General features: G+C 35.7%; 1 protein-coding gene across 3 annotated transcripts in view; it reads right to left on the bottom strand.

The window, feature by feature from the left end:
- LOC115229254 (titin homolog) overlaps positions 1-15,672 on the bottom strand; it is a 139,352-nt gene that overhangs the window by 8,282 nt on the left and 115,398 nt on the right. For 2 of the 3 annotated variants that reach the window (XM_029799631.2, XM_036515465.1), the window contains one exon: positions 5,003-10,826. In XM_029799631.2, coding sequence (XP_029655491.1) covers positions 5,003-10,826 — 5,824 coding nt within the window. The remainder of the gene's footprint in view (positions 1-5,002; positions 10,827-15,672) is intronic. The other variant, XM_036515470.1, reaches the window with a different exon arrangement.

The raw sequence follows: 15,672 nt of genomic DNA, 5'->3' as shown, positions 1-15,672 counted from the left end.
TAGTGGGCACTTTTTACATGCCACCGGCACATTTGCCAGGGGAGGCTGGCAACGGCCACGATCAGTTGGTGCTTTTTGCATGCCACCGGCATGGAAGCCAGTCAAGGCAGCGCTGGCATTGGCCATGTACGGATGGTGCATTTTATGTGCTACCGACACAGGTATTACAACTACAATTTCCATTTATATATGTATATATTTATATGTATATATATATAAGTATATGATGATGCTGATCATCATCATCGTTTAACGTCCGTTTTCCATGCTAGCATGGGTTGGACGGTTTTGACTGAGGGCTGGCAACCAGATGGCTGCACCAGGCTCCAGTCTTGATCTGGCAGAGTTTCTACAGCTGGATGCCCTTCCTAATGCCAACCACTCCGAGAGTGTAGTGGGTGCTTTTTACGTGCCACCGGCACGGGGGCCAGTCTAGCGGTACTGGCAATGACCTCGCTCGAATCTTTTACACGTGCCACTGACACAGGTGCCAGTGAAGCGACGTTGGTAACGATCACGCTTGAATGGTACCCTTTTACATGCCACGGGTACGGAAGCCAGTTGGTTGCTCTGGCAACGATCACAACGATCACCCTCGGATGGTGTTCTTGGCACCCTACTAGCACAGGCGCCAGTAAGGCGACGCTGGCAACGATCACACTCTTATGGTGCTCTTTGCACCCCACTAGCACGGATGCCAGTCATCAAAATGATTTTGATTTTGATTTGATTTGATTTATGTATATATATATATATATATATATTATATATATATATGTATGTGTATATTTATGTGTGTGTGTGTGTTATCCAAATAAGCCCTGAATTGCTCTGACATTTCCTGATCATTGGAAATGTGGTGAACCAGTAATTGAACCACCGGAGCTATTTAACTGATAATGCCATTACTAACTAAATATACGATGTGAAATTAAAATAGATAATAGATTTTGATTGTTTACTTTGAATGTAATTGAGAAATTCGATGAAAGGGAGGAGGAGCTACAGACTTGTGACATAGAGGGCAACTGGGAATTCCTGAGGGACAGCTTGTTGAGTGCCACAGACCAAATCTATTTTCTGGAGCAAAGTCTCATCTAGAGCTAGGGTAACGTGGTGGTGGAACAATACAGTAGACAGAACCATTCGAGCTAAGAACCAAGCCTGGAAGGCCTGGAAGAATTGGAGCAGCAGAATACTGTATCAGATTGCCAGAAGGGATGTTAGGAGACAAGTATACCTAACCAAGGGAGAAGCAGAAAAGAAGAAGTTTGTCTATATTCAAAGTCTTAGTAAGTAGGAAGGCAGACAAATCACAAATGCCTTCAGGTAGATTGCCCTGCTCAATCTGTAGAAAAGGTGTAGGTAGAAACTCTATAAGATGCACTCAGTGTATGCTTTGGACAGATAAAAAGTGCAGCAATATTACAGGAAGGTTAACAGGGAAACTAGCTTTTGTATGTGGAATATGCACAGATACAATAAATGCTGAAAATGGGCAGAAAATAGACTACATCAACTGCCAGGGGGCATGCTCGGGGTAGTAGTTAGCTTCCGTTATCTAGGTGACCAAGTTAGTAGTGGAGGTGAATGCTCCAAGAGCGTCACTGTGAGAATAAGTTTAGGATGGGCAAAGTTCAGAGAGCTCCTGCCCCTGCTGGCAACAAAGGGCCTATCTATCATAGTGAAAGGTAGATTGTTTGATGCCTGTGTGCAAACAGCTATGTTGACTGGCAGTGAAACATGGGCTGTGACAACCGATGACATGCATAGACTTGAAAGAAATGAAGTCAGTATACTTCACTGGATGTGCAATTTCAGTGTACATGTATGACAAAGTGTAAATGTCTTGAGAGAGAAAAGTTAGGCATAAGAGGCACCAGTGGTGCGCAAGAGAGACAACTGTGCTGGTATGGTCACATGTTGCATATGGATGAGGACAGCTGTGTAAAGAAGTGCCAATCTCTAACTGTGGAGGGAACTTGTGGTAGAGGTAGACGCAGAAAGACATGGAACGAGGTGGTGAAGCATGATCTTTGAACTTTGAGCCTCACAGAGGCAATAACTGGTAACCAAGACCTTTGGCAATGTGTTGTGCCTAAGAGGACCCATCAAGCCAAGTGCACCTGTACTGGTGGCAAGTAAAGAACACCTTTTGAGTGTTGGGATTCATGGAGGCAAAATGGCTGAGTTCTTTTCAACTGCTAGGCCTCATGGAGGCCATGACCGAGACCTTTGGCATTATGTCATGCTTGACAAGAAGACCCATCAAGCCAAGAAAAATCACAGTCATGGCAGATAGTTGTGTCACGCAAATTGGCTCCCATGCCAGGAGCACGTAAAAGCACCCATTACACTCTTAGAGTGGTTGGCATTAGGAAGGGCATCCAGCCATAGAAAGCCATGCCAAATCAGACTGGAATTTGGTACAACCTTTCAGCATGTTAGCCCAGTCAAACTGTCAAACCCATGCCAGCATGGACAACAGACATTAAATGATGATGATGAACTTTATTTGAAAGATATATATATATGTTTTATATGATCAAGCTTCAGATTAAAACTCTTTCCTATAATAATAAAACTCCTCAAATATCAAAAACAGAAAAAAAATATAAACCTATTATACAACTGTATCAGGTATATTGGTGTTTCTTCAAGGCCAAGAAGTACTTGAGATATGAGGGTCTGTTGACTTTTTACAAGGCCTAGGTTGGAATGTAGCACTATTCCAACAGTTCAATCCTTGCTATCTTAAATTATATTTAGAAATAAGCTGTTCACCTTATCTACAAACCTTTCTCATTAATAACTTTCATTCTTTAGATAATTTGGAGTAGTGTTATCTCCTTCTTTTAATCTACTCTCACATAAATGGATATCCTTCCCTGAACTTTTCAATTATGTTATACTTCTTCCTTGAAACTAATGAATGTACTTGTCCTTTTCCTTCATGCTATCACTACAGTATCAGCCTAAATCCTGTATGCAACATAAGTACTGGAAGAACTTCACTGAATGGATATTTTATTCCTTCACTTTTACAAGTATTAATTAACCTGCCCCAAATATGATAAAGTCTTTCACATTTGCCAGCCATTGCTCATATATACATGTGATTGTGTGTGTTTACACTTGTAAGTGTATATATATATATATATATATATATATATATATATATATATAGTGCATGTGTATGTGTAAATACATACATATATGTTTGTAAATATATATATATTGATAGATAGATAGATATAGATATATATTTGACCTAAATGCTTTGAATTATGAATTACTCAGGGACCAGAATCAAAACATGTAGGTTTTTTGAGTTTCTTTTGTACTTTTTAAAAATATATTTGTATTTAAATTTAACTTCAAACTATGATACAAGTGAATTAACTACACATCCTCAACTTTCTATTCTCTTACCTTATTATAAATAATATTTATAATAATCCCTAACATATTGTGGAGATTTTCTTCTAATGTAATGGAGATTAAACCAGTGAAACTTTTGGATTTATTAATCAGTAATGAGGACAAAACATCCTTGAAATGACTATACATACATACATACATACATACATACATACATACATACATACATACATACATACATACATACATACACACATATATATATATATATAGATATATAGATATAGATATATATAAATATAGATATAGATATATATACATACATATATATACATATATATATATATATATATATATATATGTATATATATATATAGATATATATATATATATATATATATTATATATATATATAATATATATACATACATACATATATATGTATATGCATATATATATATGTATATATATACATATATATATACACGTATATATATACACATATACATATATACTTACATATATATATGTGTGTATATACATATATATATATATATATATATATATATATACACACACATATACAGTAATACATATATATATATATATATATATATATACACACATATACAGTAATACATATATATAGACACTTAGACACACAAACAAACACACTTCATATCAAGATGCTTTCACATGCTGGTTCATAAAATATTTTGCAGCAAATATTACTTATATTACTTCTTGCTCGTCCTCTCATTATTCAGTCACTCTCTTCCTCTTTGTAAATTATCTCTTAACATTAGAGTAATTTGTAGGGTTTTTATACCAGAATGAACATTGTATTAATATAGTAGTCTGATAACAGCCAAAAACGTTTAAATTGTTATAAATGGTATATAAACAGATTAATTTCTAATTTCAGTTCTAAGGATCAGTCAAAATGTGTATTGCTCAATACTAACATCATAAGATTTTACAGCTATTAATTCAATATTTCTCCTCTGATATACCTTACAATTTTAAATTTACAGATAAAATAGTTGTGAAAAAAAAAAAAAAAAAAAAAAAAACAGAGAAAAAGAACAAATTGCTCTGTAGATATGAGATGTCTGGTGCTTAATAACAAAGTACGAAAGCTTTATGAAGTGTTTTTATTAAAGAAACAAATAAAATTAATATTGTTGTAAAGAGACTTTTCCTGCGAGGCCTAAGGATATTATCTATAATACAACATAAAAACATTGGTTTAACAGTTAATAGTTTCCTTTTAAAGTTTTTTTAAATAGATTTTTTCCCAATACTAATGTAAATTGCAGAAAACTAAAAAAGTGAATAAAGTTATAAATACTTTAAAATAAATTAGAACCTTTTAAGAATAAATATTTCTAAAATAGAAATATTTTAAATTATATATTGTACTAATTTTAGATTTAGCTGATCTCATATAGACAATGTCAATACATTTTATGTTTTAGAATGTGCCAATATATTGCTTGAGCCAAATTAAATTTATGTAAAAATGTTTAATTATAAATCCCATTATATTTCCTAACAAAGATTCTATATAATTTTATATAAAATCACATGATATACTTCTCAACATGAAATACTGACTTACCTGTCTTTTAATATTTCTTCCATGGTAGGTGATTTGATACGAGCTGCTCTTAATAACTGTTCAATCTGATATGCATCTTGAGGCATGGGTGATTGACTTTTGGATTTTCTGGAACTTGGTTGTTCAGGACTTCGACTGCCCTCAGTAGTTTTCTTTGAGCGTTCAGTAGATTCTGAGCTCGCAACAACTTGACTAGGTGATTGACTTTTGGATTTTCTAGAACTTTGTTGTTCAGGACTCTGGCCGCCCTCGGTAGTTGTTTTTGAGTGTTCACTAGATTCTGTACTTGTAGTAATTTGACTTGATTCTTTCACTGATTTTTCAGTTGTTGTTATTGTTTCTGATTTTTCAGTTACACTTTGTTCAGCAGTATCTAAATGCTTTGTTCTGTGAGATTCATCAATTTCTTCTTCTCCATCTGCTTCATATTCTTTTTTAGTAACTACACTGTAATCCTCGCTCTCTCTATGAAGATGTCTGGTCTGACTGTCACTAGGCTCAGAACTTTCAGATGACTGATGCTCAATATCTTTAACCTCTTGTTTCTTCCTTATACCCGCATCTTCTGAACTCTGTCTTTGGTAAGATGTGTCTTCTGAAATTTGTCTTTGATCAGAATGTCTTTCCTTTGAAGTCTGTTTATCATATGCAGCATCTTCTGAAATTTGCCGATAAAAAAATTCTTCTGGATCAAATTTTTGTCTTTGAGAGATATTTACATCATCAGGAAACTGGTAATTTAGTCGATCTGAATCTATAGAAGTTTGTCTTAGGAAGAAAGTTTCATCCTCGGACAACTGTCTTTCTAAGGAACTTGTTCTATTCGACTCTGTATCAATACCCCGGAAAGATTCACTGGAGATACTTGCCTGTTCAGAGACATAAGATAAGGAATCCTCAGAAAATATTGGTTTCCTTGTCCATACTCCATCACTTTCTGACGGTAAATCTTCTTTTCCAATATTTCCTCCTAGTTTGTAAGATTTCCTACCAGTTTCATAATGTTCAGAAGTGCTCCATGATTCAAAAGGTCTTTCAGTATAGCATTGGTCTTCCTCTAGTTGATCATCTGTATTTTGTCTCTGAAAAGTTCTTCGTCTGTAGAATTTAGATGCAGAAGCATCTTCATTCATTTCCAGATCATCCGTACTGGAAACACCAGACACTTCATCAAAAGATCTTTCATAACCTTTATTATCAAGATCTGATGACTGAACAGTCCTCCTGGAATACATTAACCTACTCTTAGAGCTAGAAAACTGTGTATCAGCAGCATCGTCAGTTGAAGCAGTCTCTGAATCAAAGCCAAATTCACAACTATCCTCATGGTGAATAAAAGCAGCCTTTTTACTCGATGAGTCACTAGGCGATTCTCTGAATTCCAATTTTTCCCTCACTTCTGTAGATTTGTAATCTGTTTCTTCCTTTTGTACACCCCTATTTGAATCCAATTCTTGTTTTGTATATTCTTGGTTATCAGAAAAATCTTTGCTTATAGGAGGCTGGGGTGTGTCAGTTATTTTTTTGACTTCATCTTTAGAAACATCTTGGCAAATGTTACTCAATTCGAAATCATTAGTATCGAAAAATACATTCTCCTTTTTACTACTCTTTGAAACAACACGTTCTTCATCAGGCTCTTCAACAATGCCTCGATGCACTTCTTCTGATTGATCAAATGGTGACACCATTTCTTCAATAACAGGTGAGCTAGTGTGAACTGTGCGTTCATCCTTCATCAGTTTAGTTTCTTCATATTTAAAAGTTGATTGAGATTCATTGCTAATATTTTCATTTACTGAGAGGTTTCTTTGGTCAGGTGATACTGGCATTTCGACAGTATATTCTTGTTTCAGTTTCTTATCCACATCCTTGGCGACTTTTCCTAATTCTTCATCAGGTTCTACATTGACAATAGTTGCAGTTTGTTCAAATGCATTGTCTTTAGCCAAACCATCAGAAGGTCCAGTTTCTGTTTTTAAATCTTTGGTCAGTTTAGATGTGGATGAATCAGTACTAGAAGATTTTTCTTTCATTTCTTCTTCAATAATTTTATGAACAAAAGATTCAGCAAAATCTTCCACATCTTTTCTTGAAATTTCTTCTTTATGAATATCACTTATTTCTGATATTCTCTGTTTATTTATTTCTTCAACTTCTTGACTTTCAGTAACGCTTTTACTTCCAATATCTGATTGCAAGTCGGTGATAAGAGGTTTTTCACGCTCTTTATCTGAAGATATATAGTTACTATATTCTCCTGTAGCCTCAGACTGGTGTAGTTCTGTTTTTGTTGATGTATCAAGTTTCTCTTCATGAACAGCAGCAGCAGCAAGGGAACTAGATACTACACCTGTCTTATTATCAAATGTCAGAGAATCATCACTAGCACTAATTATTTCATGATCCTTCTGTTTGCCTTCTATTTTCTGATTTAACTGCTGATATTTCTCATTGAGTGCTTCGTCAGTGTTGATTACTCCATCCTTTACTAATTTCTCTGAAATGTCCCACTGGCCATATTCAGTATTTTCCTGTTCACTCTTAGTTGTATACTTTAACTTAGTATCAGGTGTCTGCTCTAGTAAACTGAATTCCCGTTCAGAACTATCAATTATTTCTTTTCTTTTCTCCTCACTTAACTCACAAAGTTGTTCAATTTGACTTTTATTTTCCACAAAAATATTTTGGCCAGGAGGAATTGAAAAGGTTTCATATTCTTCAATTATTACTTCTTTATCATGTGACAAAGTAACTTCACGTTCAGTTCCATTTTCTGTGAATGTTTCTGTGGTAAAACTTTGTTCTACTGTGGAAGAAGAAGCTCCAGCAACACTCTCCATTTCCCCCTGAGCATCTTGTACAAAATCAAAGCTAAATGTTTGTTGTCTTTCAGGGCTTATTGATAATCCAGTCTTTACTTCTACCAGAACCGACTCTGCACCATTTGGTATTTCTTTTTCAACTGAGTCATCAAATTGTTCCACTTGTACTTCACTGGAGAGGACTTCACTTGCAGTACCTTCCATTTCTGAACTTTCATATTTTCCCTTAACAGTTTTCGTAGTAGTTGTGGTTATTACTTCAGTTGTTTGACTAGACCCTTCAGATCCTTTCTCAGTTATTGTAGATGTTACTTCAGTAGTTTTAGTAGACCCATCAGCTCCTTTCTCAGTATACACTTCTGTTTTTTGATAAGATACTTCTTCATGAACACCTCCTTCTTTAGCTTCATCTTCAGTGAGAAGTCCACCATGTTGCTGATGTACTTCGGTGTGAACATCGACTACTTTGACATCTTTTGTATCAGGTACTTCAATATGAGTACCTTCACCACTGATTATGTCCACCTTTTCTGTTTTCACCTCAGTTTCTACACCATAAGATTCTGTGACTGTTTCAGTTTTTTCCTTGACACCTTCTACTGTTACTTCACTCTGTAACTGGCCAAACTTATCACTATCAAATTCCACAGTGATTTCTTGGTCTTCTGTTGTCATATGAACTTTACCATCCTGTCCTTCTGTTACATCAGAAACAATATTTACGTTTTCATCTGATACTGCAATGCTAAAACATTGTTCCTGGTCTTGTTTATCTACAACAACCGTCCTTTCTTCAGTTACACCAACATCTCCTTTTTCTCCAACTTGTACATTCTCCTCAGATACTGTAAAGGAAAAATCTACTTCTTTTCCTGTTTCTTCAGTGTCAATATTGGATCTTTTCTCAATTACATTTGTAATGGTCTCTGATATAACAGTAATAGTTTCTGGTTCCTTGTTAGCTACATCTGCAACTATATCAGATTCTAACTCAGTTACATCAGCAGAAACACTAGTAGTCTCTTCAGTTATATCAGTGGAAATCTCAGATTTTCTTTCAGTTACCTCAGTGGTAACCTCAAACACCTCAGTTATCTCAGTGGAAACATCAGTAATCTTCTCAGATGAATCGGTCGTGATGACCTCTGATACTGTTTCATGCATATCACTTGGAGTATCATGTACCTTCTCTGCTACATCTGTAGAGACTTCTGATATTTCCTCACTCACTTCAAAATGAACATCAGTTATTGTTTCAGCTATGTCGGTGGGAGCATCGGCTGTCTTCTCTGCTACATCTGTAGAGACCTCTGATATTTCCTCCCTTACTTCAACATGAACATCAGTTATAGTTTCAGCTATGTTGGTGGGAGCATCAGCTGTCTTCTCTGCTACATCCGTAGAGACCTCAGGAGCTTTTTCTGGTACTTCAGCAGGAACATCAGTTACTTTCTCAGGTAGCTCTGTGGGAATATCAGCTACTGTTTCAGGTATTTCAAAAGAAATATCAACTGCTTTCTCAGGTTCTTCAACAGTAATTTCAGCTGCTTTCTCAGTGGGGACATCAGCAACTTTTTCAGGTTCTTCTGTGGGAACATCAGCGACTTTCTCAAACACCTCAACAGGAATGTCAGCTGCTTTCTCAGGTACCTCTACAGGAATTTCAGCAACTGCTTCAGGTATTTCAAAAGAAATATCAACTATTTTCTCAGGTTCTTCAGTGGGAACATCAGCTACTTTCTCAGGGATCTCTGTGGGAATATCAACAATTTTTTCAGGTACTTCAACAGAAATATCAACTATTTTTTCAGGTACTTCAACAGGTATATCAGCTACTTTCTCAGGTACTTCTGTGGGTATATCAGCTACTTTTTCAGGTACTTCAACAGAAATATCAACTATTTTTTCAGGTACTTCAACAGGTATATCAGCTACTTTCTCAGGTACTTCTATGGGTATATCAGCTACTTTTTCAGGTACTTCAACAGAAATATCAACTATTTTTTCAGGTACATCTGCAGGAACATCAACTACTTTCTCAGGTACTTCAACTGGTATATCAGCTGCTTTCTCAGGGACTTCAGTGGGAACATCAGTTACCTTCTCAGGTGTCTCTGTTACTTTCTTAGTGGGAACTTCTGTGTCTACAAAAACATCCGAACTCTCCGTTTCATATGATAGCTTGTATTTTTGATGACTTGAATCATAAGAGACATCCTGAAATTCTAGTTTCTTATCTTCCTCCATACCAATACTATCTGTTTTATATTCTTTTGAGCTACTAATATATTCTGTCCTGTCAGTTGTAGTTTCTTTAGAACCAGCAGAATCAGCAAAAAGGGATTTTGTCAAAGCACTATACTTCTCTTCCACAGATTCAATAGACTTATCAGAAATCCTCTTTGTCTCCTTCACTTGTAACTTTTGCTCTAAAGTTTCTCTCGTAGTTCTTGAAGTACTGTCCAGCTCATCATATGGTCTTGGTGATGTAGGATCAGTAGTTTCCTTGGAATATTTTTCCTCTCGCTTTTCATGGTGTCTGCCTCTCATTGACCAGGGTTTAGTTTCATCATCTGTGTCTATTGAATAGTCACTATCACTAGTTCTTCTTCTTAGGTTTCGTCTAAAATTATCATCATACCTGGCGTCGTAATCGGAGCCAAGGTCAAATGACTCTGACCGTCTATATTGGTCATGTGACTCTGACCTTTGGGATAGATCATATGACTCTGACCTTCGGAATCGGTCATATCTGCTGTAGCGTTCTTTGGAACCACCGCCATAGCTAGGGTACCTGTTGTAAGGACTCTCCGAATATCTGCTATATCTGGAGTGTCTGTCCGATTCCTGACTTGATGATCTGTACCTTCTTTCCCTTTCAGGGGATCTTTGGGGACTATGTCTTTCAGGGCGACTGTAACTTTCACCATAGAGACGTATCTCCCACCTCTTGAAGAGATCTTCACCATAACTGGAGTCAAACAGACTCTCTCTGTTTCCTGGAAATAAAAATGAATTATGATTGTCAAATATGCTGAGTAGTAGTAGTAGTAGTAGTAGTAGTGGTAGTAGTAGTAGTAGTAGTAGTAGTAGTAGTAGTAGTAGTAGTAGAGTGCATGCAATTTTGATTTCTATTCTTAACTGTTGGCTCTTGAAATCCTTAAAAACAGACAAATATTTTGGCAATAAATATTTCAAAGAATAATTAACAATCCCAATTAGCAATCTCTTTGTATCACTTGACTGTAATAAAAACTTCAAAATTAAATAAATCACGAATGCCATCAATAGTTGTAAATTATATACACTCAACAGTGTTTCCATAGAGATACTAAAGCTATCTGAACAATAACTTGGCAGGCTAGTGGGTTTTGGCAAAATTTGCATAATAAGAATAATAATTTATTGTGTCTGGGGAGAGTCATTCTGTTTTAATGCCTTATTAATTAACACACTCACTGGTTCGATTTCCTCTCATTTACTTATTTATTTTTTCCAGAAAGAATAAATAAGTAAATGAGTGGAAATCAAAAAAATAAAATGTAAATGAGTGGAAATTGAACCGTTGAGTGTGTTAATTAATAAGGTATTAAAACAGAATGATTCTCCCCAAACACAATAAAATATGCTTTGGAACTGCAAGAATTCTGTGCAAGGTTCTTGAAGCATGACCAGTTAAAAAGTGTCACCTTAGTCTGCTGGCTGTGGACAGCTGATACTTTCCATCATACTCAGCAAAATAAGTTGTGAGTTTTCATTAAAAAAAATGATAATAATAATAATGGCTTCTGATTTAGGGGCATGGCCAGCAATATTGAGGGGAAGGGCTTAATCAGTAGCACCAACCCTAGCACTTGGCTGGTACTTCATTTTATTGACCTTAGAAGGATGAAAGGGAAAATAGAAAAATAATGACAATAATAACAACAACAATAATAATCCTTTCTACTACAGGCACACAAGGCCTAAAATTTGAAGGGAGGGGACTAGTTGATTACATTAACCCACCATTTGATCCCGAAAGAATGAAAGGCAAAGTTGACCTCAGCAGAATTTGAACTCAGAACATTGCAACTGACAAAATACTGCTAAACATTTTGCCTGCCATGCTAACGACTCTGCCAGCTCCTTTCTATAGGCACAAGGCCTGAAACTGGGGGAGGGGAACAGTCAACTACATCGACCCCAATACTCGACTGATGCTTTTTTTTCTTTGATCTTGAAAGGATGAGAGGACAATAATAATAATAGTAATAATAATCTGTTTCAAATTCTTTTGCACAAAGCCATCTATTTTAGGGTGACAGGGTTAGTCAAGTACATCAGTTTCAGTACCTGACTGGCACTTTATCAACCCCAAAAGGATGAAAGGCAAAGTTCCTCTCCAGGATTTGAACTTAGAACATAAAAAAAAACAACATCTGGAATAAGTACAAGGCATAATTTTTTCAGTGTCATAATGATTCTGATAATTTGCCATAATAATAACATTAACATAAATGCAGACATGTCTGAAGGTGCAGGTATATAGCCGAATAGTTTAAAAGTTTGCTTTGCAACCATGTGGCTTTGGGATCAGTAGCCTAGGGCTATAGTAGAAGACACAAAGCCTTGTGAATAGATTTGGTAGACAGAAACTGATAGAAGCCTGTTGTATAAGTATCCATGTGTCTGTGTATGTGAGTGTATGTGTATGTGCATGTGTGTGTGTGTGTGTGTCCGTGTGTGCATATGTCTGTGGGCTTCTTGCAGTTTCCACCTACCAGTCTCACACTCAAAGCATTGGTCAGCCAGAGACCATGCATTAGGGAATGTACCTTAAACCACAAGGTCAAGGAAAGGTTAAGGAGACAACCCTAAAACTTCAGTTAATTAATTACAGTTGATTAAATATGGAATGTGGTGGTGGAGAGAGAGTCTTATCTTTATCAGTATAGTCATGCTTCTGTCTTCTTAATCTTTACTTAAGTGCTATGCCAGTTAAAAAAACTAATATCTAAATAAACTTCATCATTAGACAGTAGTTAAAATCTAACGTTCTCCTTTCTACAATAAATTAAATTAGAAAATTTTAATTATTATAATTGTTGGCATACATTTTCAGCATAACTGTAAGTATATCACTAATGTTACTCTTCTGTAGGCAGGAAATTGGTAATGTCGTTAGAGCAGACAGAATGCATTGTGGTATTTGGCACCTTACATTATCATTTCAAATTCTGCTAATGTGAACTTTGCTTCTCATTTTTCCAAGTTTGATAAATAAGGAACTGACCCCCCCACCCACACACACACAAAACAGACTGATGGAAACATTTGAACATTGGATAGGTTGTTTTGTAGTATTATTAATCCATCACACAGTTTAACACTACCATTTAACACAATGGTTGCTTTTAGTGGAGCCCATTTTGATGCAAGCATTTCAGTCAGGTTTCTGGTTTGAAGAAACCTTCCTCCTCCTCATCCACCATTTTGGAGGCCTTGCAAAGGGTCATGAGCAAAACCCTTCTTTCCTATTATGATAGATTCTTCTCACCACAAAGGGTATAATTTTGATTAATTAAAATTTCCTAGTTGATAATATTGAGCTTTCTGGTACCCATTTTATCACAGTAGATAATCTTTAGTGCCCTAAATGGGACATAAAACTGTCCTTAACTCTTCAACATTCGGATTATTCTGTCAAATGTAATACTTATTTATGAACATTGTTTGGAATTAATTACACATTATCTCACTGGTTTGAAATTTCAATGATGTGATTGCTTTTAGAATGACATTGAAGGGTAGGTGTGAGAGGCTGAATCTGGTTAGTTTGAATAGCTTGGGCTGGGTATGGCCAATCTAAATGCTAAAAGGTTAAACTATAATAAAAAAAATATATTTCCTTGCTAGTTCAAATCTTAGAGATATATATTATCCACTTAATTCTCTTCAGCATCAACTTTCAGTTCATGCAATCATACAATCTTCTATTTTACACAAATAAATAAAATAAAATAAAATAAAATAAAATTGATGTCTTAATTTTCCAGTCATCCCTCTAGTAGTAATGACAGTTTAATGTTGCAAATATGGCTATGTATTAATGTAGTTAATAAACATTTTTATGAGTATGATGATTATGTCACTACGCTATATACCACGGGCATATGCAGTAGTGGTTAAGTGCGCAGGCTACTAACCCCAAGATTCCCATTCGATTTCAAGCAGTGACCTGAACACTAATAATAATAATAATAATAATAACAACAACATCGAAAAATACCTTAGGAATGAGAAACCAGGTTTGAAATTTCCCCAAGACCTCTGAAGAAGGCTGGACGGTGTATCAGCCGAAACGTTGTGTTAACAACAAACAAAATGAGGAGAAATATCCGTCGAATGTAAATAATGTAAATAATGTACATAATTCCTCATCCCTTAAATATAGAACTGTGATGATTATGGTTCTGTAAATATCTCTTCTATGTCAACCATATGCTTTAGCTTCTAGAACATATTTCCATCAGGAGTTAAGCTGCAAACATATTATATTTCCTAAGCACAAAAATAATTTGTGTAGTTGTTTATAATATTACACAATCAAATTTTGCTATATTTATCAATGAAAACACAGGTGGCTTAATACTAGGCAGATTGCAAAAATAACAATCTGTTCCACATCAAAAGATTTAAATATACACTAGAAAAAATGTTAATGAAAGTTATTAGAATTAACTTTAATTAACACTATTCTAGTCATAACTTAAACAGTCATTTAATTGTGTTTCAAAAATGGGTGAAGACATGGTTGTGTGGTTAAAATCTTCACTTTAAACTATGCAATTTCAGGTTCAAGCTCATAGTCTGGAATCTTGAGCAAATATCATCCATCATAGATATGATTGACCAAAGCTTTGAAAGGGAAATTTGGTAGATGTAAAATATGCAGAACCCAATCAGAAGAACTATTTCTTTTGGGGTTGGGTGAGACTATATACTGATCTGTCACCTGGTTTAACCACGACACATATCCCATGGTGTGCCTTTAGGGGAATCTACTGTATTGCAAGTGCATTGGTTCTGAGGTTAACTTCCTCCTTTCCTCCTATTAGTCACAGAGTTAGTGTGTTATGGACATTGCTTTTCCACTTCTAACAATTGTTTCTTTTATCTTTTTTGTTTAACCTATTTCAGTCATTGCATTGTGGTGATGCTGGAGCACTGCCTTGACAGGTTTAGTCAAACAAACCAACCCCAGTATTTCTTTCTGTCTTTTATTTAAAAAAAAAAAACCTGGTACTTTTTCTAAGAGTCTCTTTTGCCAAACCACTAAGTAACAGGGATGTAAACACACCAAGCCCAGTTATCAAGCAGTGGTGGGGAACAAACACAAAGACACACACACACATAGATACACACACACACACACACACACACACACACACACACCACACACACACACACACACGCACGCACACACACACATATATATGTGACAGGCATATTTCAGTTTCCATTTATTTTATCCACTCTCAAGGCTTTGGTTGATTCAGTGCAAAAGTTGAAGACACTTGCCCTAGTGGGACTGATCCCAGAACCATGTGGTTGGGAAGCAAACTTCTTACCAAAAAGCCACATCTCTGCCTAGCCACTACCACATGATTTTAAAATTAGCTCTCTCCCACTGAACCCCATCCCTATTCCTACCTCTGTATCTTTATGCCACCTTTACCCCACTCTGCCCTCACTCAACCCTTACCCCATCATGCACTCATTCCAGCCCCAACTCCACTCTATAGGCAAATATCTCCCATACAGTCATCATCATCATCATCATCATCATTTAACATTCACTTT

This window comes from Octopus sinensis, linkage group LG2, assembly GCF_006345805.1.
Source record: "Octopus sinensis linkage group LG2, ASM634580v1, whole genome shotgun sequence".
Lineage (NCBI taxonomy): Eukaryota > Metazoa > Mollusca > Cephalopoda > Octopoda > Octopodidae > Octopus > Octopus sinensis.
The sequence above is the reverse complement of the archived record's forward strand: the minus strand, read 5'-3'. Positions and strand labels throughout refer to the sequence as shown.